Source organism: Scleropages formosus, chromosome 18, assembly GCF_900964775.1.
Source record: "Scleropages formosus chromosome 18, fSclFor1.1, whole genome shotgun sequence".
NCBI lineage: Eukaryota > Metazoa > Chordata > Actinopteri > Osteoglossiformes > Osteoglossidae > Scleropages > Scleropages formosus.
In genome coordinates, this window is record NC_041823.1 from 17887369 (window position 1) to 17914944 (window position 27576).

Genomic DNA, 27576 nt, shown 5'->3' on the forward strand with positions numbered 1-27576 from the left:
TAAAAAAAACATATAAAACAAAAAACAGCATTTCTGTGACATTAGAATCATAATTACAAACTCTGAACCAGAGAAGAGGTACAACCACACACAATTTCTGCTTGTCTTTCCATTTACAACTGTCAAAGTTTTTTTTTGCGATTGTCTAACAAAAAATAAAAGAAAAATAAATCACACAAAAACACACAAAATACAAGAACCGCATTCACGAAAAACTTTTTCTTTAAAAAAAAAAAAAAGAAAAAAGAAAGAAAAAAAAAAATCAGTTAGAAACATTGAGCTGACAGGTTCCTGATTCTCAGTCACCTTTCAACATTACAATTTCATGTTGGTCTTTTTAGTGTTCAACACTTTGCAGCAAAACCAAGGACATTATTATTTTTTCTCATTGTAATAATAATGCTAATTACAATAATCATTGTCAGTGTCACTGCTCTGTATTATGCCCGCAGATATTTTTCCTCTCTTATCTTTGCCTTCTTCTAGATTTAAGTCATATACAGTATATGCAATAAAATGGGACTTCAATATCTGCATTTTATTCACTGCAGACAGTGCAGGTTTGCATACAATAAAAGCTTACCCTCTTACCTCTTTCTGGTGTATACTTAGCAACAATGACATAAAGGGCAGAAATAACATTAATAACAGCTGTATTTTAATACATGTAGGGTTCCATAGGATGGATCCTGTACAATACAATATAAACAAAACCCATAATTGAGATATTGCTTTTAGAGACTCAGCTCAGTTAATTCCAGTCTATATACAACTTGGCACTTTACAGCTCATTCTGTCAGTTTCCTAGCCTTCCCCTCTGCGCCTCTGTCCCTCCATCTGCGTGGGAAGTCAACGTCCGTCCCAGTTCAGTTGTTTCCGTTTACCAAAGTTCTGTCTCAGGTCATAACCATTTAAAATCTCATCACAAGTTTTGAAAACATTCTCCAAGGCAAGCTGACACACAGTAAACAACAAAAAACAAGATAAATGAAGGAATACCCCAAAGTCCCCCTTCTACCCATGAGCAGAAAAAGTACAATTTCTTTTACATAATAAGTGCTTTTCAGCATTTAAAAACACTTTTTGTTAACCATTAATTACAAATTCACCTGAAGCGAAGCCCTTACAATCCAGGCCCCAGACATTGTTGACAGCTCCATACCTCCCGTCGGTCTCCTCCTCTGGCCTCAACGAAGACAAAACTGCCTTTCAGACCATTGTTTGCTGGGGGCTCACACTCCTTGTGAAACAAACTGAAGCAGATGTACCAGCAATAAGAACACAAAAATCTCAGCTCTGCTAAATAAGTTTGCTTTGCTACACTAATTTAAGTCTTGGTTAAATGTATGGGAGTGTGGGGGAAGTGGGGTTAGCACGTGCCTCCTTCCCAGTAGTGTCTGTCTCTCTCTGTGTGTGTGTGTGTGTGTGTGTGTGTGTGTGTGTGTGTCTGTGTGTGTGTGTGTGTGTGTGTCTGTCTGTCTCTGTGTGTGTATGTTCTATCTGGCTTGACCCATAAATAACTATGCACTGTCCTCTGACCATGTCCCTGGGCCCACCTCCCAGCCATCCACCCCACACAGGCACGCCTCTTGCCATCTCCGCGCTGCAACTGGACCTGCCCACTCCGTCCTCCTTGTTGTCATGCATAGCGTTGGCTTCTGCTCCAGCAGCATCCACTTGTCGCTGGGTTTTTAGTGTGTCCACTTTGTCTCAAGTCTTTAGTGTGCTGAACCTTCCCGCTGGTGTGCAGAGTCATTTGAAATGCTGTTTGACACCTTTTCTCCTGGCCCGGTGCGCAATGCATACACTACGTGTGTGCCTGCGTCCTCACCCCCAACACAGTATCTCCAAATCCATCTCTCCGCTTCCCATCCAGCGTGCATCCTCACTCAGCCCCCTAACTGCAGCCTTCGCATCAAGGGAAACTGGAGAGAAAGACAGATATGGGGGACAGGGGAGCCTGGTGTTCAGAGGAGATGCGGGAGGGAACGGAACACGCTTAAACTCTCCCCCTTCCGCTGTCTTTTCCATCCTCTTTCTTATTCACATTCCTTCTCAATCACACTTGTGAAGAGAAGGTAGTCGAGGCGGGTCTGCCAGTTATGGCTCGTGCCATCATTTCCTGCCTCCAAAGTCACCTAATCCCAGCGTCCGTCTGCGCAGCCTGCGCCCAGATCCCTCCTCTAAGAGGTAGGTCACATCTATAGCTGGAAGAGGAAAACCAAAATCATTAAAACCAATATGGTTTCAAACAAATAACACTTCTCCCCTATAAGAGCTACAACTCCTCATTTGTCATTTTATGTTCTGGTGAAACAGAGCTCATTTTGTCATACATACAATTTGGCAAAAGCCCTCCCGCTTCCCCAGCACCCTTCCCATGCACCCTTCCCTCCACCTCACCATTCTTGCTGGGTGTTTGCTGCAGAAGGTTAAGCAGTATTTTGTTCAGCCGGTTCCTCTGTGCCTCCCTCCTCGCAAGGTCTGATGAGTTTTGGGATGAGGAATGCAGCTCCAGAGCCTCCGGCCTTTCAATTGCACCTGCATCCAGATCAGCATCCTCCTCTTCCTCACCCTCCTCCTCACCAATTCGATCCTGGGGAGGCTGTGGAAGCGGGGTCTGAGATGCCTGGGGTAGGGGCTGTGATGGCCCCCGCGACACCACATCCAGCTCTGCCTCTACACCTCCCTCCTCGCTGTCCAGCTGCGATACCCCTCCTCCTCCATGGCAAAGCTGCGTTTCCACAGGGGACGAGTCCTCCTCTCCTGCTGCAGCCAAGTTCTCCTTACAGGCGAGCTTGGGCCGCTCACTCTTCCAGGACGACCTCCCGCCATTCCTCCTATAGTTGTCTGGGACGTAGTGCGGCTGGAAAGACAGAGACAGAAAAGTCGACCCGCAGCTAAGCAAACGGGGCACACAGACAGATATACGAACACAATGGATTGCAAAGGACATGACTCTTAGGTCATTAAGTTAATAAACCCTAGCGTTTTGTTCAAGTAACACAAATATCAACAGCAATATATCTATAGTACTCACTTAAGACAAATTAGAAGATGGATGAAGACAGAGGTATTGTGCAGCTACATTCCAAAACAATGCTCAGTAACAAGGTTTCTCAAGGCTCAGTAAAAATGAACAGATTCTAGTACATGAACACTGCAGAATGAACTCTCGACTTCAATGACATCAACTAATATATTTTCACATTTTATTTTCAAGCATTACCTTTGATTTGTCAAACCTATGAGAACCTTAAAACAATATGATCTGCCGAAGGATAATTTTTGATAAACAGACTAATTAGAGTATTACTGCCTTTAAGGGCTAGAAATCTGTATTTTAATAGGAGCTTAATCACCTAAGGCACCCCTGTGGCTGAACCAATTTACAGTTTAATTGTAAGTTCGAATGTTTGAACATTTATTGTTCATTATTACCAGGCACCAAATTCCATATGTGTATTAGGGTCTATCTTGCCATGTTTATTTTTCATCCTGTTTCAGGCTACAGCAGGCAATTTACAATCCTCTCCCCTTACCGAGAAGTCCCGCTTGGGAGTGAGCCTCTTGGGGAAGTGGTTGAAGGCAAAAGGCTTGGTGCAGACAGGGTAGCGGTTGCGGTGGATCTTGTAGAAGAGGTGGGCTGACTTATCCAGGCGGTAGTCACAAATATAAACGTCCTGCTCCTTCACATCCTTCGGCCGCCCTGAGGACCAGGAGAACAACGTGTGATTCTCATGTGTGAAGAGAAGGCTGGTACATTGCAGGGGAATGAAACATACACAGCCTAAAACTTGGAGCTTGTATATGATGGGCCCCCCGTGTTAGAATTTATTTGTGTGTACGGTCTCACCTTTGCAGTAGGTGTAGAGATCGAGGACGCAACATGTGCCCACCACTGCCTCCAGTGGAATAATCTCGTAGAGTGGCACACGGAACAGTTCATTGTGGTAGAAACGTCGGGAAGGTGAGTGATGAGTCTCGTGTGGCCGGAAGTAGTGATGTCCGAATGCAAACCTCTCACCCCTTTAGAAAACATACAGAAAGGGTGGTATGAAGAGGACAGCACACTCATGTGTCATCTGCCAGTAGCCCTTTATTCATAACCATGACACCTAACGCTAGCTCTCCTCTCTCCCACTAAAATGCCATTATGTCACCAGATCAACCCTAACAGTGAAGGATTGTTACTTCCTGTGCCATCTTCCATCCTTAGTTCTCTTACTTCTCATTCTTCCAAAGCTTTTCAATGCGGAAGATGTCAAGTTTGTCCCTGTTGATATGCGACAGGAGGCGGTAAGACTGCCGCACTGGCTGGCCATCAGGGGTTCTCCGACTGTCCCTCATCAGGTACACACAATCACCTGTAGCAGTCACACAAATATCATAAAGCATTTGTTACTTGCGTTTTATCTGGGTTTCAATTTACTCATGCTGTGCTGACAGTGTTCGGTACTGAAAGTCTGAAAACATAGCCAATGTATATTTTAAAAGCAAAATTCAGATTTGCACTGCAGTAACCGACACCGACCAACTGGCCTATAAAGCAAAATGCAGCAGAAATGATTTTACTGTTTGAAATTGTTATAAATGAGATACTTCCATGAACTTTGAATCAAGGACAACTCTGCATGCCACCTGAGGAATCTGTGTTACTGTAATAGATATTTTGGTGTCTCTCTAAGGCAAATAAGACTTCTACGCTCGTAGAGGGTTACCCTGGTGCAAAAGCAGGTCATCCCTGAGCAGACAGATGTAGTAAACGGAGCCAGACTGGGCATAGCTGGGCTGGGGTAGCATTGGTACCTCCTGTAACAGAAGCATGAGACAGGTGGGAATCAGGAACCACCACCTCAGGGTGTGGGCCTCATTAGCGATGCTGTGCTCAATTCCGAAGACTTACCCTGTCGACCGGCCGAGGGTCACACTGCTCACACAGGTAGTGTTCTACATCAGCCTTCAGCCGCATGCAGTCACAGTGCTGCCACACCTGGAACAGAAACAGACCATCATTCGTGACACATAAAACACCACAGCAGAGAGACAGACCTTTCAAAACGGGGGAAAATAACAGGAATTCAAAATGTAAACGGGACTAGACAAAGCACAGAAATACTCAGCACTCCACAGTGAACTAGGTTCAGATATGGATGACAGTTTTGTGGAATATACAATTTCTTTTGATTACACCAACAGAAAAATATGTCTGATTTCTTTTTTCCTCAGTTGGAGTTGGTCATTTTTCCAATAAACACCCCCATGTGTGCATTTTGCAGTTCCTTCTCCAACCTCTGCTGTCAGTATCCCTCACCATGCATTTCTCGCACTGGATCATCAGGCCTTCATCCTTGTACATGCCACAGATACAGCGGATGACGTCGTCGTCCTTGTCGTGTGAACCTGGCCGGCCCTGGTTGCTCTGCTCTCTCTCCAGGGAATCTGAGCTGTCTGCCTCGCTGGCTGTCTCACCCATGATTTCGTCAATTTGGACGGCCGCCTCATGCCGTGCCCCGTAATAGGCCTTGCGCAGGCGGCAAACGTTGCGCCCAATGGAGGATTTGCGCCCATAGTACTTCTACGTATTGAACATGGATGAGAAAACAAACCATTTAAAATCACGCTACAGCATTGGAACTGGACGAACTTCAAGTGCATCCAGCGTAACAAGAAACAAGGTATGAGCAATGCAGGTTGAAAATCTGCTGAAATCGGTTTTGGGGCATTTCACCATGCGGACTTTTACAAGGATACCTGAAAGTCACTGCAGAGACCGTGCCACACACACTGTGCTATAAACGCCTGGCAAACAACATGCACAAAGAAGAAAAACAAAAAAAAAAAAAAAAAAAAAACTACCCACCTCTGCGTTGCGGAACACCTTGAGCATGTCAGTGTCGAAGGCCTCCACGGTCTTGTAGTGACCGGTGAGAATCTGCTTCTCAATGGTGCTGAGGTCCAGAGGGTCCGACACCTTCTCGTAATACTGTGTGTTCCTATGAAGAACAGCAGCTACAAATCAGCACATCCCAAACTGTGGCTGCAGCACCATATTCTGAACAGTGTGACAGCTTTACTACACCCGCCCACATGTTACACTGACTGACACACACAGCCAGTCAATATCACAGAGCCACCTGACTATAGCACTATGTAACAGCCAGGGCTCCAGCACAAATTTACTTAAGTTATTGAATGCTGTGCTCGTCACACTGGAAGTGAGCACCAGCTATGTATCTAGAAAAACATGAAACACACCCAGACAAACTGAACCAGAGAGCCTTCATACACACCGTCTCCACAACTCACCTCTTTCTGGAGGGCAGATTAAGTAGAGGAGCAGCAAGGGTCTGGTTGGCAGAGTCTATAGAGAATAAAAGTACAGTGGTAAGCAAAAGCTAAAATAACAGTGACGTTTCATTCGGTGGGTGATTAGCCTAGAACGAATACAACATTTTGCTCGCGTCGCAACCATGTCAAGAAGAAAGCTACTACATTTCCAAAATTGTCACTGAAGACAGAATGATGAGAAAGATTTGCATGAGAGGATGGAATGAGCTTGGATCGCATTTTCCTGACGGACCCTTGTAGCTGATGATCATGTCGCAGATCTCCTTAAAGATGTGAGCAAGGCGAGCCGTGCGCGTGACTTCCATGTTCTCTTCCGCCGCTGCCAGTCTGCGCGTGCGTACTGACCGTGATGTCTGCAGTGCCGAAAACTGCGTCAGGAAGACATCTGCAATGCACAGAACACTGGATAAACATGATACCAGAAGACACTCCAGGGACACAGACAAGAAGGGTAAGGACAAGTACTTTTGGACCCTCTGCAGTTATAAACACGGAATGCATGACCTCTTTACTCACTTGTGCAGAGCGCACCTTCAACCTCCCAACTCTCCCTCATGCACTCACCCAAACAGTGTTCAACCACCCCATTCTAACACATACAAACAGAAAAATGGGCACAGGGGACTGACACACACAGACCTGATTTGATGTTGCCATCGTCTCGTATTACTCCTCCCCAGCGGCTATAGAGGGACAGGCTGCCCTCCCTCTCCCTGTCACGCTCCCGGTCTCCCTCCCTCTTCAGGAGCTCCTGCTTCTCCCTCACACGCTCCCAGTTGCGCACCAGGAACACCCTGTGCTTCAGCACAAAGTTCCTGACCAAGGTAGAAAAAAAGAAATCACTTTCACTTCCTCCAGTCCAAACTTGTCCAGCTGTGGAAGCGGGAAACTTGTAAAGACACAAAACAGTACTCATGGCAAAAATCAACGTGTATGTGTTTCCTATATTGCATGTGAGAAAAGGCAAATCAGGACTTTAACTACTTATCTGAATGTCATAAAACCAGAGTCAGCATGAGTTTTCTTTAACGGTTTACAGAAACAGAAACTCTGTACCGCTCTCTGTTGGACATGGGCTTCATGTGCAGATGGGGGGAGAACTTCCCACTGTCACTGGATTCCTCCTCCTATCACAATGATAAGGGATGAAATGACATTTACATTTATTCATTTAGCTGACACTTTTCTGCAAAGCAACTTACAATGTTAATCTACCTACAATTATTTACTCATTTATACAGCTGGGTAATTTTTACTGGAGCAATTTAGCATAAGTACCTTGCTCAAGGGTACTACAGCTGGAGATGAGATTCAAACCTCCAATCTTTGTGGCCAAAGACAGCCACTGTGGTACCAGCTGTCCATATACCTAAATGACTATGAAGCTTTAACAATCTATTTATGCTGGGAACACTGCTATTAGCAATTCAAAACAGGAAAGCATTTGGTTCAATCCATCTGTTTTTTGTTCTATCTCAGCATGTTAAAATTCCTAAGAGTTTCAGACTTAAGTTTAAACGATCTCAGGTTTCAGAAGTTTCACAAACACCGTCGAGAATGTATCTCACTGGGTGATGTTAGTTTCAACTTATAAATTAAGGACATGAGTAAAGCCTACTCTGAAACCACACCCTGGTGTTCAGTCAACCACGTTTTTACCCGTTTCTTGAGGTGGTGCTTAGACTTGCGCTTCTCTTTGAGGCGGCCTTGCCTCCGGTTGCCACCCCCAGCTCCACTTCCTCCACCCCCTTTCCCAGGAAGCCCATTGACACGTTGGCTCTTTCCACCAATGATGCCCCGGCAACTCTCCGAGCCACACTTACACACTTGCTGTGAAGAGAGATACAAGACCAGGAGGAGGTGGGTGAGGTGAGGCAGTAAGAGGAAAGTGGTACTGGTGACTGAAGATTACAGACAAAGTGTAAGACAGAAAGAAGCTGTGTCTCAGGCAGAGTTTCACCTGCTCTTCTGTGTTGAAGGAGTGGAAGTTGTAGTCATATGTCAGCTCTGTGCCACTGTCCATGTCCTTCAGCGCAAACAGGCCAATACGGTACACTCCATTCACTGACCTGAGAGGACAAACATTCAAAGCTTTAACAGCAATTTCAAACTCGTTACGCTATCGTGCCTGCAAGGGTCAAGTTATTTATTTTGCCCTAACCCCAGGAAAGACTCTCAATTTTGTGTTATGGTTTATACGTTGCATTACTGACCAGACTTCTCTAATTCGGTCATCTCTGACTTTCAAAACTCAAATGGCTGTAGAGCTCTGGAATGTCTTCCATTTGCTCATAAGGCCACACTGATTAATTCTGTTGTAATTGTGTTGTAATCTAATACTTTCCATTCTTTATTTATTTACGTAACAAAAACGTTTGGCCGACAGTATTCAACAATCTGGGCAAGAATCCAAAAGCAATGTGTCTCAGGTCTAGTGATCCTGGATCTGCCCCATAGGCGTGCGGGGACTCCGAGGAAAGTGCCACAGGTCGGCTCACTCACCACTTCTGCATCTCACAGTTAGGCTCACAGCTATGATTGATGAAGCGTGCTTCATTTCCCATGCGGTAGCTGTCAATCACCATGCCACTGTCCAAGTTCAGACAGTAGTGGTCATTGTGGGTGTAGTACTGCTCGATCATGCGTTTCCTACAGACCGACAGACAAACGCACACAACCATTCAGCCCGTGTCTGTACCTGTTCTGGCCTTTCCACAGACGCATGCTGACTCAAGTGTCATCGGCATTTTCCTTAATTTGCCAACTGTGCTCTAGATCACAGAAGGCAGTAGAACAAGTTAACAGTACAGTGGGCAGTAACTATTGAGGGTGATCTCCCAGAAGCTGCTTTGATGTGACTGCAGAGTTCACCTCTAGGACAGCATGTTCACCTGAACTCCTGCTCGCTGACCACCTCGCCCAGGTACTCAATGATGAACTGTCCTGCGCGCAGCGGCTCCTTAGTACGGATACCCCAGCCCTTGCCCTCAGCTCGGAATCGTTCCAGACACTGCACCCACTCATGCTTCTGGATTCGCTGGTTGTGGCAGCAATCCCCGCACGGGCAGGTGTTGGGCGAGCACTCAGCAAAAATCATCCTAGGGAATTGACCAAGGGTACTGTTAATAGCGTGTAAATCTCAATCGGCAAATGAAAATGCACATAGTGATGTTTTGACCGTTTTAGGGGCGGCATGCTTTAGTGTAGCACAAGGACTATTCAAGAGCAGGATGGCAGGAATCAGGTAAGTCAGTCAGGAATCAGAATGGGGGAGAAAAATAAAAAAGAAAAAAAGAAAAAAAAATCTATCAGTTTAGCAGCATGTACACAACAACTGCGCCAGATACCTGTTGAGGCAGTCATCAATACAGCCCTTGTCTGTGGGATCCTCCGGTTTTTTGCAGTTACAGGTGGTGGCTTCGTACCCAGAGAGGGGCTTCACATCCACATAAACGTCTGAAAGCAGAGCACACAAAGCCATCAGCGCAAAACACGGCAAACACCATAACACGATAAAGCAACACCTCACTCAGACACCTGAAAGTCTTGCACTGCAGACACACAAACTGGGGCACTGCTGTGTGTAAAGCAGCCAGATTTGCACAGCATCTTGCCAGAGGAAACCCAAAGGCAGACAAAGGGAGAGTACTCACTAGACCGGATTTTCTTATAGAGTGGGACGTCAGGCTTCTTGTAAAGCTGCAACAGAGAGAAACACTGTCAGCAGGAGATGAGAAGGGCAGTGGGGCCATCCCTTGAGCTTGAAAGTCCATAGGCTGGAATGATTGCGCTGGAACTGCGCCCACACTCCCCCTATCATGGGACCTCCCCATGGGACCCCCCCCAGCCAGCGACAACAAGTACCTGGTTGTGCTTCCACTGCCACAGGATGTCATAGGGCAGCTGGAAATCAATGCGCCGCTGTCTCAGGTACTTTCCTGTGTAGAGGTACACAAGACTTAGATTAACTTCAGAATCAGGACAATCCTGCTTTCAGACCAAACATGATGTTCCTTGCATGTTCATGTTTTCCAGTTCAAGCTCCAAAACGCAGAATTAAAACCAGCCAACACGTACACATACACGAAAGCAGAGCAGAGATGTAACGACTACATTGTTGGATACTTGAGCAAAAAGTTACATGTTCAAAATTCAAGAGGGACCCGCTGCTGTACTGAGCGATAGACTCACCGACATGAATGGGAGCAGGAAACAGACCATACTCGTGCTCCCCTGGGATGTACTCGAGTCTTTCTTTCTTCAGCTGTAACAGCTGACTACGAGGACTGCGCAAGATCACAGAGAGGATGGAAAGGACAAAAGGTTTAGAAACACCTTTCTGCACAGCATTTCAGCAACTCAGTAATTAAGACAGAGAAAAGGCAGTGGGCATCTGAGTGTTTTGTCAATTAAAAAGAGAACAGCCAGAGCGCAGAAGTTGCGCGAATGTCATCCGCAGCTTTGTTTTGATGCGTTGCAGTCAAAAGGAATGTGCATTTGCCTGAACTCACTCAGCAGTCTTGTAAACGTCAGAATAAAGGCCAGCTCTCTGGAACTTTTTCTTGGGCGGCCTGGCAGCTCTCTTTTCCCGTTGGCTGGGCAGGGCCAGAGGTGGGGCTTCTTCTACCGATGACGTAACCAGTCTTTCTGGGGAGGTGTGGTTCTCTGGCTTGCCCTCCAAAGCACTACGAAAGAGAGGAGAGCAATGAGCACATCCTATTTCCCTCCTTATTATTCCAAATGCTTTTACAAGGAGCACCATACCAGAGTCAGTCCATTTCTCACCAAAAATAAACAAACAACACTTCTAGCAATTTAAAATACAGCAGAGTAACTAGTAAATGGAACAGCAGGACTTCCAAAGAGAGAAAAACAGATTCAAGTCGTTTAACATAATCATATTAAATATTTTCTATAAAAGTAGGAAGTTCTTTTTTCCCTACATCAATTTATCCACTATTTTACCCCTAAGAGCCTTACAAACATTTGAAAATTATCAAATTAGATTAATGGCTTCAAATTAAAGTATGCCTTACACTACATCAGGTAAGCCGCATCTATTCTACGACACTGTGGCCAGGCACTACATCATCACATACAGTCTTGTCCCACAATGACATCCAGAGAAGACCCTATATTTAAAGAAAACTGCTCCGTAGCACAGTACCATGGTGTACTGGTGCACCAGAATGTGGCTGCCTAATCCGAGAGGGGAAATCTTACCTTCGGAAACGGTGGAGCTCCTCCTGGGTGAGCCAGCCTCTTCTGTCTCCCCCCTTGGATCCTGCTCCTCTGCCCCCATCTCCTGCCCCTGCTCTCTCCTCTTCTTCGGGCTGCTGCTCCTCTTCTTGTTCCCCTTCATCCTCCTCACATCGCTTCCTCTTCTGCCCCCGTTTGTGCTGGCCCTGCACCACAGCCTCGATCACATCTGAAACCGTGTCCCCTCCGCCTCCCCCTCCCCTCTCTCTGTGCTGGGGAGTGAGCAGCTCGAGGGGTACGGGCGATGGTGGAGGAGAGGGCAGAGGATATTTCCTGGGACGTCCTGGGCGCCTCTTCTTCACCACATTGTTGCCAGTGCGTGCCTGCCTCTGTAGCTTTTTGGCTTTGAGGATTTTGTTGACATGGTTCAGGCTGCGCTTGGTGCACAGCACTCTGTCCAGGCCCTGACTAGTGAAGTGAGAGCGAGGGTGGATAGACGGGGACTGGGTCGAGACCGGGGCCTTGGCAGGAGCAGACTCCAAGAAGCAGGAGTGTGTGGAGGGGCTGGCCTGCCGACTACCGCTTGTCCTTTCCCTGCTGGGCGGCCTTCCAGACCCAGGGGCATCGTGGCCACAATGTAAGTGGCGGGCAATATAGTGCGAGTGCGTATGCTGCTGGCTGAGTTGGGGGCTGTGCTGAGAATGATGGTGGGGGTGCACGCTCCCCTCGGTACACTCAGGGATGACGGAACGCGAACCTCGGGTCTGGACACCCACTGTCGTTCCTACGCATGGTGGTAAGAAAAGAAACAAGGAAGGACAAAAAGGAAGAAGAAAGGCTTTCAGTCATTAGGCAGAGTATCTTGAGCAAAGTGGCAGGACCTGATCGTGCTGCTTTTCTGTACACAGAATACGATGCAGGAATAGTAAAATTACATTGCCAGTGCCCATTTCATACTATATATAGAGGCACACTATAAATGACAAATGATGGCTGTCAACAACAGAGAAAAAAACTGAAACCTGACTAGCTGCCACAGCTTAACCCCCACCCACCTCCCTTCACAACCCCTGAACAGAAACAGAGACTGACTAGTCAAGCTAAAATAATTAAATGAGTCAGAGCTGTTAGCTTCTCTGGGCTTCCTCTTAAAGGTGAATCCATTTCTAGGAATCACTAACAGCAAGACAGACTCACAGATCCAATCCCTCTCCAGCAAAGTTCCTTAACCAAAAAACACTTCCCAATGAACACGGAGAACAACAGTAAGGACGCACAAAACTAACAAACTGCAGAACACATTGGGGTTTCTTTTGATTTGAATCCGTTTCAGATCTGTACAGTACTTATCTCTATAAAAGCGACAGTGTGGATATCACTTAACGTTATTTGTGCTTCTGACGATTTAACGCTGAAGGATCTGTAAGCTGCTGTGAATAAGAGAACCTGCCTAATCCCCAAAAGTACATTAAAATATTAAAATAGAGGGTTACAGGGTAGTATAGTAGACAGTCAACAACATAAAGTCAAATACACGTCATCATGTTCGTAAAGGCAGTACAAACAAGGCTTCAAGCCCTGCAACCCAAAAGCCACAACCGATAAATTGATATGTTTCTACGGATTAACCGGCATAAAAGTTCTGCTGAACAACAAATGATTACTGCATTAAATATATTTCTCAACTGAAAACATATAATCTTCAGAAAAGTGGTATGACACAGAGGAAGTTGGGGTGGGGGATTTGAGTGGGCGGGAACTTTGGGGGCACATATGTCTCTAGTTAGCTGGAGTGTCCCTGCCAAACATATTCCTTCCTGCACAAAAACAACATTCTGGTTGTATCCCTCCACCCACCCGCTCTTCTACTCATTCGATCAGTCGTGCTTTCAGTCGTCGTCGGTCCTGTCCCCCTTGACCATTCTCTTCATTCCAACCCCCTCCTTCCCCCATCTTCCAGACTGGCCCGTCCATTCCAATTGTCCAACTCAAACAAGCTACGTTAGCCAACACAGGCAGCATGCCACTGCCAGAGCTTTTTATAGCGCTTCTAGCAGGTCAATGGCTGCGTGTAATTCGCCAGCCTGTAAACACAAAGCAGACACTAGCCATGTCGCGCACAGCCATAACAACAGCGTCTTCTTTCTCCGCGGAATCTGCAGCGGAAAAGTCTGGCCTTCCAGAAGCCGTGAGAGGAAGCGAGCGAACGTGCACGTGTTGCACAACGCGCACGTAGCTGCGTTTCTTGGTTATGCAGCGCAGCAAAAAAGTCGTCTTTGGGAGAGGCTAGCTCACGGGAACACTTCCATACTTGTAGCCATTTATATTGCAGCGCTACATTTCTTTTCAACAGTAGGTTTGAAAAAGAGAACTTTATAAAAGGACACAGAAAGTACCAATGTGGCACCTGACACACAGCACGGTCACCTACTAGTTCAAATGTAAACCCAGCAAATGAACACATCCTGCACGAGGATGGAAGAGGGTTACTTCCCTTTGGTCAGTGAACTATTAACTTGTGTAAAACAATAAACGCACAAGTGGGGTAAGCCTGAAGTGCCCAAACTAGTCATGTCACCATTTAACTCTGTCAGAGTAGGACACACACAGGATCCTCAACCCACCCCATCATTCACTCGTTCAGCCTTTTCTTTCACTCGCTCACATGCACTTTTCCCTAGCCTCCCCCCCTCTGCCTGTGACCGGGGATTGACCCTGTATCCTTGGTAGTAATCCTTAACTGTAATCCCCCCTATTGACCTATTGACCAGCTGACCCTGTCCACATTCAGCACAGCTACCAACGGGGGCACAATGGATGGCAGGGTGCATTACATCTGTCCTGGAGTTGCTGACCAAAGAGGCTGACTAAGAAGTCCCAAAGCATGGCCAAGCAGGAGACGGGCAGCAGAGCGAAACGTATGGACAGGACATCCGAAACAAACGGTCCAGGATATGATGTCATGATGTCAAATTACCATTGTGCAAGAAAATCCACTGACGTTCCAAACCCCAACTGCATCACATTTTATAGTTCAAATCAGAATGGAAAACAGCAGCTCTGCGTTTGATCAAACAGCTATACACGCCAACTGAATCCCAATCATTATGCATTAGCATCATTTACATACGCTCAACCCGAATCAAATAAGACGACTAAACGTTCACGCTCTCCCTCACCTGTGTCACGGCTCTCGGCTGAAGAAGTGCGGTCCTTCCTGTGAGGCTGCTCGAGTCCTAAGAAGCCCCTTCCGCTCGCACAAATGCCGCTCCTGCGAACTCTGCCGCCTGATGCTGCGGATTGACTCAGGGCAGTGGCGAACAGGTTTGTGTGGTGTGGAGACGTGTGCAAATGTGCTGGCGTTTGGGAGCCTTCCCGATCCTCCTCCTCCTCGCTGTCGGATGCTTCCGTGGGGTCTGCTGGCTGACCTCCTGAGAAAGAGTCCTGGTTGGGGTTTGGGTTCTGGGATAAATTGGCATAATCTGATTCAGGGCTACCTCTCCTCAACCAGGGCTCCAGGTGACCATGCCCTCTTGCTCCACCTGCTGGTGACAGATAAGAAGGACCCAGGCAGGATAGGGGCGTGTCTTTGTGTTTGTACCTCTCAGCTGAAGACGACGAAGAAGAAGAAGGCGAATTTGCAGAGGGCGCAGCTGCTGAACTCGTAGCATTTGCAGCAGAGGCCGCATCCTTTGCGTACCTGTAGCGTCGCAATGACTCCATCATTCCACCACCGTTCCCTCCTACTCCCAGTCCTCTACTTGTGGAGTGCCCACCTCCAACTGGTCCCAAGGCTCCCCCCTCAGGGCCACCGTCCTCCCCACGCCGGTCCCTATGCTTGTGCCGGTGTTTGTGTTTGTGTTCATGAAGCCATCCGTAAGACAGCTCTGGAGGCACAGCAGGGTACAAAACAGGGGACCTTCCTCCTCCCAAAAACTCCTGCCTCAGAAGCTTGTGTTTCTTCTTGTGGAACTTCGCTGGGTTGAGCAAAAGGTGAGGCGGGTGATGGTGCATGTAGGAGGGTGGAGGGGGTGGAGGGAAAGAAGGAGAATGGTGCGGGTGAGGCGGAGGCGGGTGTGTCGCTGGGTGATGGGGGTGGGGATACAGAGCTGCAGCAGGAGGGTATCCTCTGTAGTAGCTTAACCCAAGGGGGGCAGAGGAGTAGGGAACGCTGTAGGATGGATGGTAGAAACCAGTTCCTGACAGTGGAAAGCCGAGCCCAGGGACAAACGGAACCTCTGCCATTGCCTCGCGCAACTTTGGCGGCCGTCCGCGCTTCTTTTTGAGGTCTGGCTTGCGGACGTAGTGAAGAGAGTCGCACGGATATGCTGGGTGAGGAGAATAAAATCCACTGAAGTTGATCCTGAAAATGGTGGGGAGGAGATCTCTAGGCAAGTAGTGGTGTGGCGGTGGGTGAGAGCTACTCCCCATGCTGCTCCCACCACTGCTTCCACCAGCTCCTATGCTTGTTCCAGCTCCAACACCCCCTAGCCCTAAGCTACTCCCTAGACCCATGCTTGTGCTGCGGTGCCCTATCCTGATCTCACTAAGCCTGACAATCATGTCTTCCAGCTCTGCCAGAAAGTCAGGATCCTGGCGGCGAGACCGGAGCTGCAGGTATTTCTTCTTGCGTTTGCGTTTCTGCCTCTTTATTTTATCATACCCAGGGCAGTTATGGCCACGCCGCTTACACTTGTGCTTGTGCTTCTCCTTGTGCCCCACCAGCACAGGTGGAGGGGGAGCAGGGTGAGCTCTGCGGGGGTCCTGGGCAGTGCTGGACCCCAGTGGGGAAGGCGAGGGAGAAGGATGCTCAAGCAAAACAGAGGCAGAATGTCTCCGCCGGCCTCTGGAATTGACACTCACTGCAACCCCAGGCACGGTGCCTACCACCCCTGGCATCAGCATTCCAGCTGCCATCCCCTGGGATAAGCTTACGCCTCCCACCCCACCGCTCCCTCCTGCTTTCTCCCCCCGGTCAGAGGTACTGTTATTGTCCGTCCCTATGCCACTGTCACTGGGTACCGTTTCCTCGCTATGAGATTCACTGATTGGTGAAGGTGTGGCTTCTTTCAGCTCACTCAGGTGTGCTGGGGAAGTAGGCAGCAGGGGAGGCGGAGGGGACATCTTGCGGTAATGATACTGGTGGCGATAGTGATGATGATGATGTGCCCGGCACGACTTCTTCAGCGTAGGAGGGATGCTAGACGCAGAGCCTAGGGTCCCAAGAGGACGAGGAGAAGGTGCAGGGGAAGAAGGTGGAGGCAGGGAAAAGGTGTGATGGGAGTGGTGAGAGTGACTGCAGTGTGAGTGTGGCAAGAAGTGCACAGCTCCTGGCTCAACAAAGCCAGCATCACTGATGGGACTCTGAGCCCCACATGTCTGTGAGAGCAACGGGGAGGGAAAGACTTCCGACGGAGTCAGAAGTTGCTGCTGCTGCGAATGGTTTGAATGGGACTGGTGAAGAGGAAGGGGCGATGCAGAGCATGGAGACCTAAAGGGTTCAGAGGAGGCAGCAGGAGGGTTGGTACAGGGTACAGGGTTTGCTTTGGGTTTGCGTCCTCTTCTTTTGCCCATGTATATTGTGCCCTTCTTGCTAACATTAATTTGGGGCCCTAATTTGCCTCCAAAAGTCGCAGCCAAGGAGGATAAAGAGTTTGTTTGGGGTGTGACTGATCCAACCATCCCCCCATCCGTCACTCTAGAGGGCTCTGCCTCAGCTCTGAAGGTGCCACCGCCAGGTCCCAGAAAAATTTGACTGAGCAGTCGCTTTCGTTTCTTAGTCTTCATTTTGTTGATTTTGCGAATGATGGTTTTCATCATCAATTGCCCGTTGCCTTTCTGCCGGAATTGTTTTTCTCCTTCCACACCTTCCTCTAGTGTGAGCTCACCTCCTGTCTGTTCCTCTGGGGCCAGAGTTGGAGGCTGGGCCTCCTGAGGCAGGGTGGGAGGTAAACGTTTTGGCCGTCCTCGCTTCCGGGGCAAAGGTTTTGGAGGATTTAGATCTACTTCTGGATGCAATACTGGGGGATCCTGCTCCTCTTTGGATTTGAGTAAAGAGTAGACCTTTGAGGGCGGCAGTTTGAGAGAACGCCCAGGAGGCAGGACATCAAGTCTGGGCATCTTCGTTTTGGGGCGTCCTCTCTTCTTTGGAGCTTCAAGCACCTGGGAAGCAACAGGAAGGACTCGATTGGGGTTTGGTGGTCGTCCCACAGGTCTGGGTTTATGTGAAGCTGGGAGAATAGTTGATGAAGGGGTTAAGGAGGTTTTGCGCAGTTTGGGAGCTGGCTGGTCAGTTAAATCTGTGGTGACACTTGAGATGACTTCCTTGCCCTGTGAGAGCCTCTGTGCACGATTTACTACCCGTGTCCATCGTGGCCGCCGCCCTTTGCGTTTCTTCAGCGGTTTGCAGTCCTGCTCAGGGGGTGAACTTGGTGGTGTACTGGGGGGATTGCTTAATCGAGCGGCAGGGAGATTTGCATGGGGAGGATTTGAGGGCGAAGCAGTTTGTATAGCGGATTCCATAGGGGCTGCTGCTCCACTTGTAGATCGGTCTCGAGTCGGACTGGGCTTGGTGGGGGTTGTACTACTCTTGCACTGACCTGCAGGAGAAATAACTGTCACCTTGCCATTACCTTCATGCCTGCCTGGTCCTGAAGGAGGAGGGCATTTGTTCATGGTCAGATCTCTGGGCCCATCTTTGTCTCTTTCTTGATCCTTCTCACATCCATCCAAGTTCTGGGTGGGACCTCCTCTTGAAAGGCTGCTAAGAGAAGTAGCAAGGCCTCGCCGCCCATCTGGCACTCCTCCTACTCGTTGATCTGAGGAGAGTACAGATAGTGAAGGAGATGGAGTGCCAGTGAGATGCACCTGTGTTTTACTACTGTTGCCACCACTGCCTGCTTGGGTTGTGGAGTTGCTGCTGCTGCTTGTATTTGTAGTGCTATTGTTGTTGTTATTGTTGCCCCCTTTGCCCTCGATGGTTGTTTCTTCTTTCTTGGGAGGGGTGGAAAATTTCTCCAGAACACTGTCTCTGTTGCGAGGCATGGGAGGACGCCCAGGTGGGCGAGAAACGGGAGGAAGAAGTGACTGTGGAGTAGGTGAGGACAGAGGAAGTGCTGTTCTGCTTGGTATTGTAGGATCTGGCCTTGGGGGATTTGGCATTGTGACAGCTGCTGCTGCAGTTGCCACACAGGGAATGGCAGCAGAAGGAAGTTTGCGAATCTTTCCCTTGGTGGATTTTGTAGGGGGGCAGATAGCAATGAGCTGGGCCAGTTTTTCAGTTACTGTGGGTGCACCTCCATTTAAGACCTTGTCCTTGTCCTTCTGTCCCTCACCAGGGAGAGGCTGAGGAGTTTTAGAATCTCCATCACTTCTGGAGTCCTTTAGCGAAGGACCCAAAAGTGCTGGTGCTGGGTTTGAGATGGGCGAGAGGTTGGTCTGGGGAGAAGGACTTTTCTTTCCGGATTGAACCAGTTTGCAATCTGCTTCTGGGTGTTGAACATTCATGGGTCTCTCTGATGAGATGTCTGACTTTGCATCTGACTTTCGTGCCAACTTAAGGGGACCCTGTCGAGAAACATGCATGTTATAAAAAAAGGAGAAAAACACAGATCGTCTATCTTATTATTAGTGTGAATAAACTTTTAGTAGAGGTACAAGGTTTTACCAGTGCCTAGATGTTGCACTGCTGAACAACATGTGCTTTTTCATCAAGTTGTACCGATCGGGTTCTCTCATCACTGTCAAGACCCATTTCTGCATGATGTGATATTGTGACTTACAAAAACTTTTCTAAACACAAACGGTAGAACAGTTAAAAAAAAAAAAAAATATATATACACATAAGGACTAAAGCTGACCATAGACAGGGAGCAGTAACACTATGGTTGAAAGTAAACAGTGGAAGCTTGTGACATTATTGAATATTACCTTGACTGATAATTAAAAGGTGAATGAAAGGTGCAAAGTGAAACCGTAGCTCTCTCTGCTACCACTCAATGGCATTACCAGGGTCAGAGAAAGGACATTATGAGAAGAAGGGAGGAGGGAGGAAAAGAGGACACTGTGACATATTAACAGAGGAGAAATAAAGCAGGAAAAGGTGAGGTGATAGTGATACAGATGGCACTGGCATGTGAAAGTGAGGGAGAAAAAAAAACAAAGGAGGGGGAGATAAATGAGTACAGGTAGAGGATACTGGAGTGATGTTAAAAATAGAAAGTGAGAGAAAGAGAGGCACTGCCATTGGCAGATATAAATAGGGTGCAAAATACCCACATTTCTCCTGCATTTTGGAGGTGTAAAAAAAGTAACAGGAAAAAAGGATTTCTAAGGACAGACGATTCAGCAGGGAAAAATCCTTTAATGTTGTTCACCCTATCAGTCCACACTGCTTCCCCTGAGATGCCTTGCATGATAGCATCTAGCTATGCTTTGCACAGCTGGCTGAACACACAACCTGCTGACTAGGACAGAACCTAAGATCATAGGCATTCTTTCACTCACTGCACTGCCCTTCTTGCCAGGTGGTGAAAATGACATGTTTTTATAGCTTGCAACCATAATGAAACCCTGGATAAACTGTTCTTTAACTTTTTTACATTAATAGCCATAAACATACCCTAAAACACTGCACAGTATTGGATTACAAACACAAATCGCTCAACAGATGGCAGACAAATATAGAACCCTCAATACTGCAGTATTTAATTTAACTAGCCTGGCTAGCATGTTTCACTCATTGAAATCAAGCTGCCAGTAGCAATGACATCATAAATCACTGCAATTACTGAAACTAATTCATTCTCATATAATGCATTAAGTTGTACAAATCATTACATTTTTCTAATACATGTTATGAAATATGTACTCTTATTACCATTGGTCAAAATTAGCAACTGATAACATATCTAAGCCTTCTGGCAGAAAAACTGACTTTCTTTTGCTGCCAATATGTCTTAATTGTAAGCTTGTACATTCACAGCCCACCTGTCTAAAACTCATACGTACATGTTCTGTTTCGCACGATGAGGCATCTAAAATTAACACTGTACCTTTACTTACGGTTATAACCATAGTTTTAGTTATTGTTTTTTTTTAAATTAAAAAGCATTAAATTAAAACTTGAGCAGTAATTGCCAATGTCATGTATCCCACCAATGTGAAAAAACATTGTTCGAAGTCTGCAACTGCAATTCTCTACTCTAGCGCCACAAATTTGACAGTTGATAGTAAAGTCACACCATATACAGCACTAATTTACATATTACCATTAGTCGATAATCAATAGCTTCATCTCATTGCAACCTTTGTTGTTTAATGTTTACACATCGAAATAAAGCACCACAGAGCTACACGTGAGATTTCAAAGCATAAAAGTTTGAATATAGCATGTTTTACAAGTGCAGGTAATTAGCATGCAAAGTGATGGAACTCTGCCATGCGTACTTGTCTCGCTGCATGTCCATCTCATATTTTACAGGCATCTCTTCCTGCCAAGTTATGAGATTAACCAACATAATGCATTTTCCATTCATGCTGTGACCTCCCAAAGGTCAACTGAAAGTGAAAAGGTAACTGGCGAGAAAATAAAAATGAGCTCATATGTCACCAGTCTAGATCAGCTCCACATGAATGTCACTGAGCATGAACACCATCCGTGATCTTACAAGACATCTTTCACAACCGAGTAAGCATGCCTGCTTAGCGAGCACTATGTGGCATATAATCCCCACACAAGTTACCATTGCGACTGCTTAGGTAATTAACCAGCCATTTACCATCCATTCCTAATTGGCAAACACCAAATGTTCTGAGTCCTGGAGCCTACAGATATCCATTTAAACGTATGATGGGAGATTAAGGAATACCTTAGGAGAAATGTGAAGCAATGAGAATAAAAACAATTCCAATAGGCTGAGGGTGTGGCTCAATGTGGAACAAATCATGCCTGTGTCTGGCAGTCTCCTGATTCTAAGTTAGGATTTCCCAAAAACTTCCCTTTGCCATTATTAGTCAAATGAGCCCTTAGATATGACAGCACATTGTGAACGGAGCTTGAGGGGATTTACACTACAGTTTAAAGAAAACTTTAACGGATGACTAAAACTTCTGACTTGACACTGCCAAAGTTATATTCAGGTCATTTCTGCACTTACCATTACCATTTTATTATTTTACAGTACTAAATAAAGCATAACAAAATATTGTACGTAAACAGAGACAGATGGGCCATAAAACACTATATGTTAGATAGCTAAAACTAAGGCACAAACTTCTGCGCTATACACAACATAGGAAGAAAACACAACTTCCGAAGCTGACATTTACTACCTACCTTTTAATTTTCACCGTATTCAGGAAGGATATAATCTGAACAACAATTTTTGTTGTGCTGCCTGCCATTAGACTTTGCATAATCCAAAATGTAAGCACTCTAATGGAGAATAAACACCATAAAAACTCCTTACCCTTTTCCCAGACATGCTTCCTGTTATGGAGGTAGGCAGGACAGATGAAGGGGGGGGAGGAGGAGGAGGAGGAGTAGAAGCGGGAGCAGCAGATGAAGATGGCGGAGAGGGGTGCTGGTTCATGCTGGGGTTCAGGACTGGGCTTCGCTCCCTCCCCCGGTCATGTGGAGAGGTGTGTACAAGGCCGCTACCTGTGTTCCCACTGTTGGCCCCACCTCCACGGCTACCCCGCCCACCTCCACGCCCCTGCCTTAGAGAGGTCCTGATGGCTGGGCGACAAACATAGTTCTCCAAGATTTTTGGGGGCTTTTTCATGCGCTTTGCCTGGAGCCCGATCTTAAGTTTAACGTTGCCTTCAGAAAAGTTGGTTTCAGTGATGGAGAACTGCTGCTGCTGCTGTTCACCACTCCCACTGCTCCCGCCACTGGAGGCTTCCAGTGAGATGCTCTCCCTCTCGTTCTCTCGTTTCTCCTCCTCGCCCTTCCCACCCCCTCCCTCCTTCTCTGCCCCCCCTGGAGGAGCAGCTGTGGGGGGGAGGGGGGGTGGAGTAGTTGGCCCCCCCTGACTTCTCTGATCCATCAGAGATTTGGGGGGGGGGGGTATTTAAGGTGGGAGAGGTTGTATCGTCACCTGCCACAGAGTTTAGGAAAAGGTGGAAGACTGGGGAAGAGGGAAGGAGGGAAAGGGGGAAGGGGGACAGGGAGTGGTCAGGGATGGATATGCAAATCCTAGTTTGGCGTCCGTTGTTTTGTCCCCTTTAACGTGTCCGGTCTTCTGTTCCGTCTTGCAGGCTACAACGATGAAGGGGGATGAAACAAAGATGAGGGAAAAGAAATTGAGAAAGAAATTAGTTTTTAACCACAAATTACACATCTGCACCAGCCCTTTTAACAAACGGGAAACCAAAGACCAACAAAATTTACCAGTTTGACGGTTATGCATTATAAATACACACACACACACACACATTTTCAGAACCGCTTGTCCCATACGGGGTCACGGGGAACCGGAGCCTACCCGGCAACACAGGGCGTAAGGCCGGAGGGGGAGGGGACACACCCAGGACGGGACGCCAGTCCATCGCAAGGCACCCCAAGCGGGACTCGAACCCCAGACCCACCAGAGAGCAGGACGGTGGTTCAACCCACTGCGCCACTGCGCCACCGCACCCCCCCTGCATTATAAATAACTTCCATCATATTAAGTATATACATTACATAGTAGAGCGTTTATTAAAGTTAAGATTTTATTGAGTTTTACATATTTTCAAAAATGCAACAGTTACTTTAATCAGTACAGACAGAGAACCTCAAACATTTTCCAATTATACTTCAGAGTTGTACCGGGAGGAAAAAAAAAAAAATTTAAGAGAAGAAAATCACACTGGGCCCTACAGAAATCTAAAGAGCGGCACAGTACCAAAAAAGCAAGCGCAACGCAAGAGCACTGCTGCAGATCACAAAGCACATACTTACAGTGACCAGTTAAAACATATCTAACAAGTAGTTTTAAAAAACCCACTTCAAAAGGTCACCGAATAATTTCATGCGGGGTCGTGCAAGCAGATTAACAAATTCATTCAGAGGTAATCCGTGACAGCGGTTTCAGAGGATGCGGCCTGTCAGCGAAAGACAAAACGGAAGCCTTCCCGAGCATCGGGAAAAAGGCTTACCAGTAAAATCAAAAAATAGATACTGGCGGTTGTGGACTTTTACAGTAGCGAATAACGTAGTATGTACCATAGGCTTGCAGCTAGTGTGACAGTCCATCGTGGAGAAGCTGAATGGAGATCTGGGATCCTTTCCCTGTGTCCCACGCCTACTTTTCAGTGTTTACTACAATTACTCACTCCCTCCCCTCCCCTTCCCTCCCCTCCCCGCAAATACCACACTCCAGTTCCACCTCCCTCCTACTCACTCACTTACTCCATCAGTTGCTCCCACCACTATTTCAAACCCCTTCTTTCATTTTCCTTACCCTGTTCCTCTCCAAACTTACTTTGCTCTGTCAGTCTCTCTTTCCGTCTAGCCATTCTTTCTCCTCTGTTATTGCAAACCAAATTAAACAATGGTCAAAGGGGAGCCACTGTGGTCCTGCTAATGTAAAACACGTTTTCGTATGTCTCTTGCTTTTCCTGCATTTCTTCATTCACTTCTTTAATCCTCTCCCTCTCGTTGCTTCAAAGGGGTACTCTCATAATCCGAATCACAAGCAACAGCCTATTGCCGACAATAAAATGAAAACTAGATTGTAAAAAATTCCACAAGTGAACGTGTAATAAGATTTCCATCAAACCCAGGAGTGAATTTACATTACCATGTCATTACAACAGCGATACATACCAACAAAAACATTCCCTCAGAGCAATACTTTGAATAACTCTCATTCGCTCACATTCTCTCTCACACTTTCTCCCCCTCTAAGTGCTGACCAGAATGTTACTCTGCCAAGATAAACACCCTCTCCTCTCGCTCACTCTCTCTTTTTAACAAAACACACCCTTTTTCTGTCTCTCATTCTTCCCCTCTCTCCTGAGACATACTTCTTGTACTTCTTTGTTCATTTGCCTTTCTGCACGTTCTCGCCCCTTTCCGTTTCTCGAGTCTCAAAATCCCCGCACTTCACTTCTTGTCCTGCCTTACGGGTTCTAAATCCCTTGCGGTCTTCCCCCCTCACCCCTCCCGAGTGATCTCTGAGCGATCCCACCGTCTCTCAGAACTGCAACAACGGAAGGTTGATCTGTTCCTCCTTAATTCAGCTCCAGCCGGTAAAGACGAGTAAGGCGAAGGTACCGACCACTAAACGGCAGACATAAGCAAGACGGTGGGAATGAAGTCTACATGAGGCGCCTCGAAGGCACGCAGCGACCGCTCATGATTTTTCCCGAACCATCTGGTCAACCAAGACGGACGTCCTACTCCGAGTGCGACGTCTATCCATTAACAGTGTCCTCTACCAAGGCATTCAGACTGTTGACAGGTGAAAGCAATATCCACTTGCAGAGCAGTTTAGTAAAAAGCGCTGCAAAGTGAAACCGCTACAGGTGGAAGATGCTCGCAGTGTCACATTGACCGGCTTACCGACAGAAGGAATAAATGAACCGAAATCACAATTAATGGCTGATCAACACTTTTGACCGGCGAAACAGCGAACAGCTGCTCCGGAACAACTCAACAAAAGACTAAAAGTCTACAAGTCAAACCGACTTGACTGTCGCCTGACTCCCTAAGTGACAGATTGAAAAAAACACGCCGACAGCCAACAGCTTGATCGAGAGAGCGGCATGTGTACTGAAACAAATATGGGTGCTACTGATGCCTGACGCAGAGACGGAGAGCGAGGCAGAGATTGACATGTTGACAAACCCAATGACATACGTGCAAACAGCCAAATGACATATTCAGAAGCAAGCAACTGCACACTGACCATTTCAGTTGACTGACCCAGATTTGAAGAGGGAGAAACAGAAATAGAACGACATGGAAACAGGGACACGGGGAGTAAGACGGAGTGCAAAAGAGGGGTTCAGAGAACATTGAAGTCCCCAGAATAAAGACACGGTGCCAATAAAGCTGAAAGGCGTTAAAAAAAAAAAAAAAAAACAGATGACAGAATAATGCAAACGTTAGAAGACAATAATGATAATGTGCAAAAATCAGTCAATGAGGCTTAATAAATTAAAACATGTAGCTTCTCAGATGAATAAGAGGGCACTTTTTGCAGAGAAAAAAATGACTTAGAAGGCAAGACAAGGAAAAGACAAACAGAATGTGAGAGAAGAGGGACAGAGTGGAGAGAGGAAACCGTAAACAAGTAACCGTAGCGCCCCCCCCCAACCTACCCCACCTCACCTCAGCAGCGCTGCTCTTGGGGGCGCGCACACACACACGCGCACACACGCTAGTAAATCCACCTACGCCACAAAGGGCCTGCGAGCTGCGAGCTCTGTAACCCAGCTGTTACCACACGGCAGTCCAAGCGCAAGTCTCTGCTGCTGCCATGATTCACACCCCCTCGCGTCTCCGTCCGTGCCATCAGCCCTCGTGTCCGTCCATCCCCAACCGCTGTATTCCGCCGAGGGTCACAATGACAGCGCCGCGAGCCGAGCGCTAGCGCGCGCAGCGCCAGCATCTCGGGGACAGGTCATGGTTAATGATGTTGTCATTGTCAGGGATGTTTGCATCATTACCGGCCAATGTCGACTTCAACACTCACGCGCTGCGCTGCTATTATCGACGCTAGTACTATTACCACGAGAGCATCGTTTGTTTTTTTTTTTGTTTTTTTTCCTCCCCCCCATGTGGTAACCACTATAGCGCTCAACACTTTGATTTTCCGTCGTGCAATCTGGCCTTTTTTCTTCCACGAGCGGATCGGCTCATGTTCAGTACCCCAAAGCCCTGCTCGAACGCGTGCCGAGCCGCGCAACGAGCTGATCTGGGCTTTAACTACGCATTTCATCGTGCGCATCTATCGAAAACGTGGAATTGTGTATGACGATGTCCTCCGGGGATCGGATCTCCCCCCACGACGGCGCTGTGCGTTACGATCGCGCTGTGTGTGCGTGTGTGTGCGTGTGTGTGTGTGTGTAAGAGAGAGAGCGCGCACACCATCCCACTACCCTGTGTCCTCTGGCGCAGTTGTTTTACTTGAGAAGCGTCTTCCTGTACATGATGATCGGGTACCTCGCTCGGAAAGGAGTCCCTCATCTGTGCTCCCCAGCGACCCGCACCACATGTGTGCGAATTCCACTTGACCACGTCAATCCTTCATCGCAATTCGGCCACGAAAACAAATGGCAGTTAATTGCACGAAAACCCAGATTGTGCGTGAAAACATCCCCGCAATGTAGGAACGGGGAAATAACCACTCGGGCTACATGAAAGATCATATGATGTCACTGACACCTGCATTGTTTTTATTTGCGCACACGCACCGTCTGTCTCTCTGCCGTGTGTCTGTGGACCTGGGCTCTAATGGCCAAAGAGGAATAATATAAAACGCATCACCATCGCGGAAAGTTCGAGCCCAGCACAACAACACAAAGATGCATAAACTAAAGCAGAGAAAACAGAGCGATCCACGCGCCGAGGAAAGGTCTCGGGCTCGAGTTCCTTTCCAGCGGAGGTGGAAGGCGGTGCGGAACGAAATGCCTGCTTTTATTAAAACGTGCATGGGGATGACTGGGCACACGCACGAGGTGGTGATGATGGGCATCTGCTCGCGCCCCGGCTGCGCGGCGTGGAGCTGGACAGCGCTGAGGGATGGCGGCGCGCAGGCCGGAGAGGGGCGAACCGAACGTCCGCGGGCATGCTGAGGTCGGGAGGGAAGGAGCGTTCGTTCACTCACCGCGGAGTGGATCACACGGCGTCCTTCACATCGTCCACACCGAGAGACACTCTTCCTGCGTGGACCATCACATGCACCATCGTCTCTTTGTATCCTGGCGTTTTCAATCTGTGTACGTGTTGTTTTTTTTTTTTTTTTTTTTAAAGGAGGAAAAATATCCCGAAAATTAAAAAATTAAAAACAGTCTCCACCGGGGGAAGAAGAAAAA

The 27576-nt window shown here is 47.4% G+C and overlaps 1 protein-coding gene across 3 annotated transcripts; it reads right to left on the reverse strand.

Annotated features, from left to right (window-relative positions):
• Nucleotides 1-27526, reverse strand: ash1l (ash1 (absent, small, or homeotic)-like (Drosophila)). Of its 3 annotated transcripts, none has more exons than XM_029246041.1 (26): nt 27369-27526; nt 22020-22810; nt 14730-19116; nt 11575-12334; nt 10863-11036; nt 10543-10637; nt 10216-10289; nt 10005-10050; nt 9699-9807; nt 9243-9449; nt 8854-9000; nt 8312-8420; nt 8011-8181; nt 7408-7478; nt 6991-7166; nt 6584-6736; nt 6310-6364; nt 5864-5996; nt 5315-5578; nt 4907-4993; nt 4722-4812; nt 4229-4367; nt 3857-4029; nt 3543-3709; nt 2404-2866; nt 1-2207 (listed from the first exon to the last, which is right to left on the reverse strand). In XM_029246041.1, exons 2-26 carry the CDS (start codon nt 22596-22598, stop codon nt 2116-2118), a joined length of 8922 nt encoding a protein of 2973 aa, XP_029101874.1. In that variant the 5' UTR covers nt 22599-22810; nt 27369-27526; the 3' UTR covers nt 1-2115. The 3 variants fall into 3 exon arrangements, with proteins under 3 accessions (XP_029101874.1, XP_018592837.1, XP_029101875.1); XM_018737321.2 differs by lacking the exon at nt 27369-27526 and adding an exon at nt 25871-26580; XM_029246042.1 differs by lacking the exon at nt 27369-27526 and adding an exon at nt 23759-23875.
• Nucleotides 27527-27576: the final 50 nt, after the last annotated feature.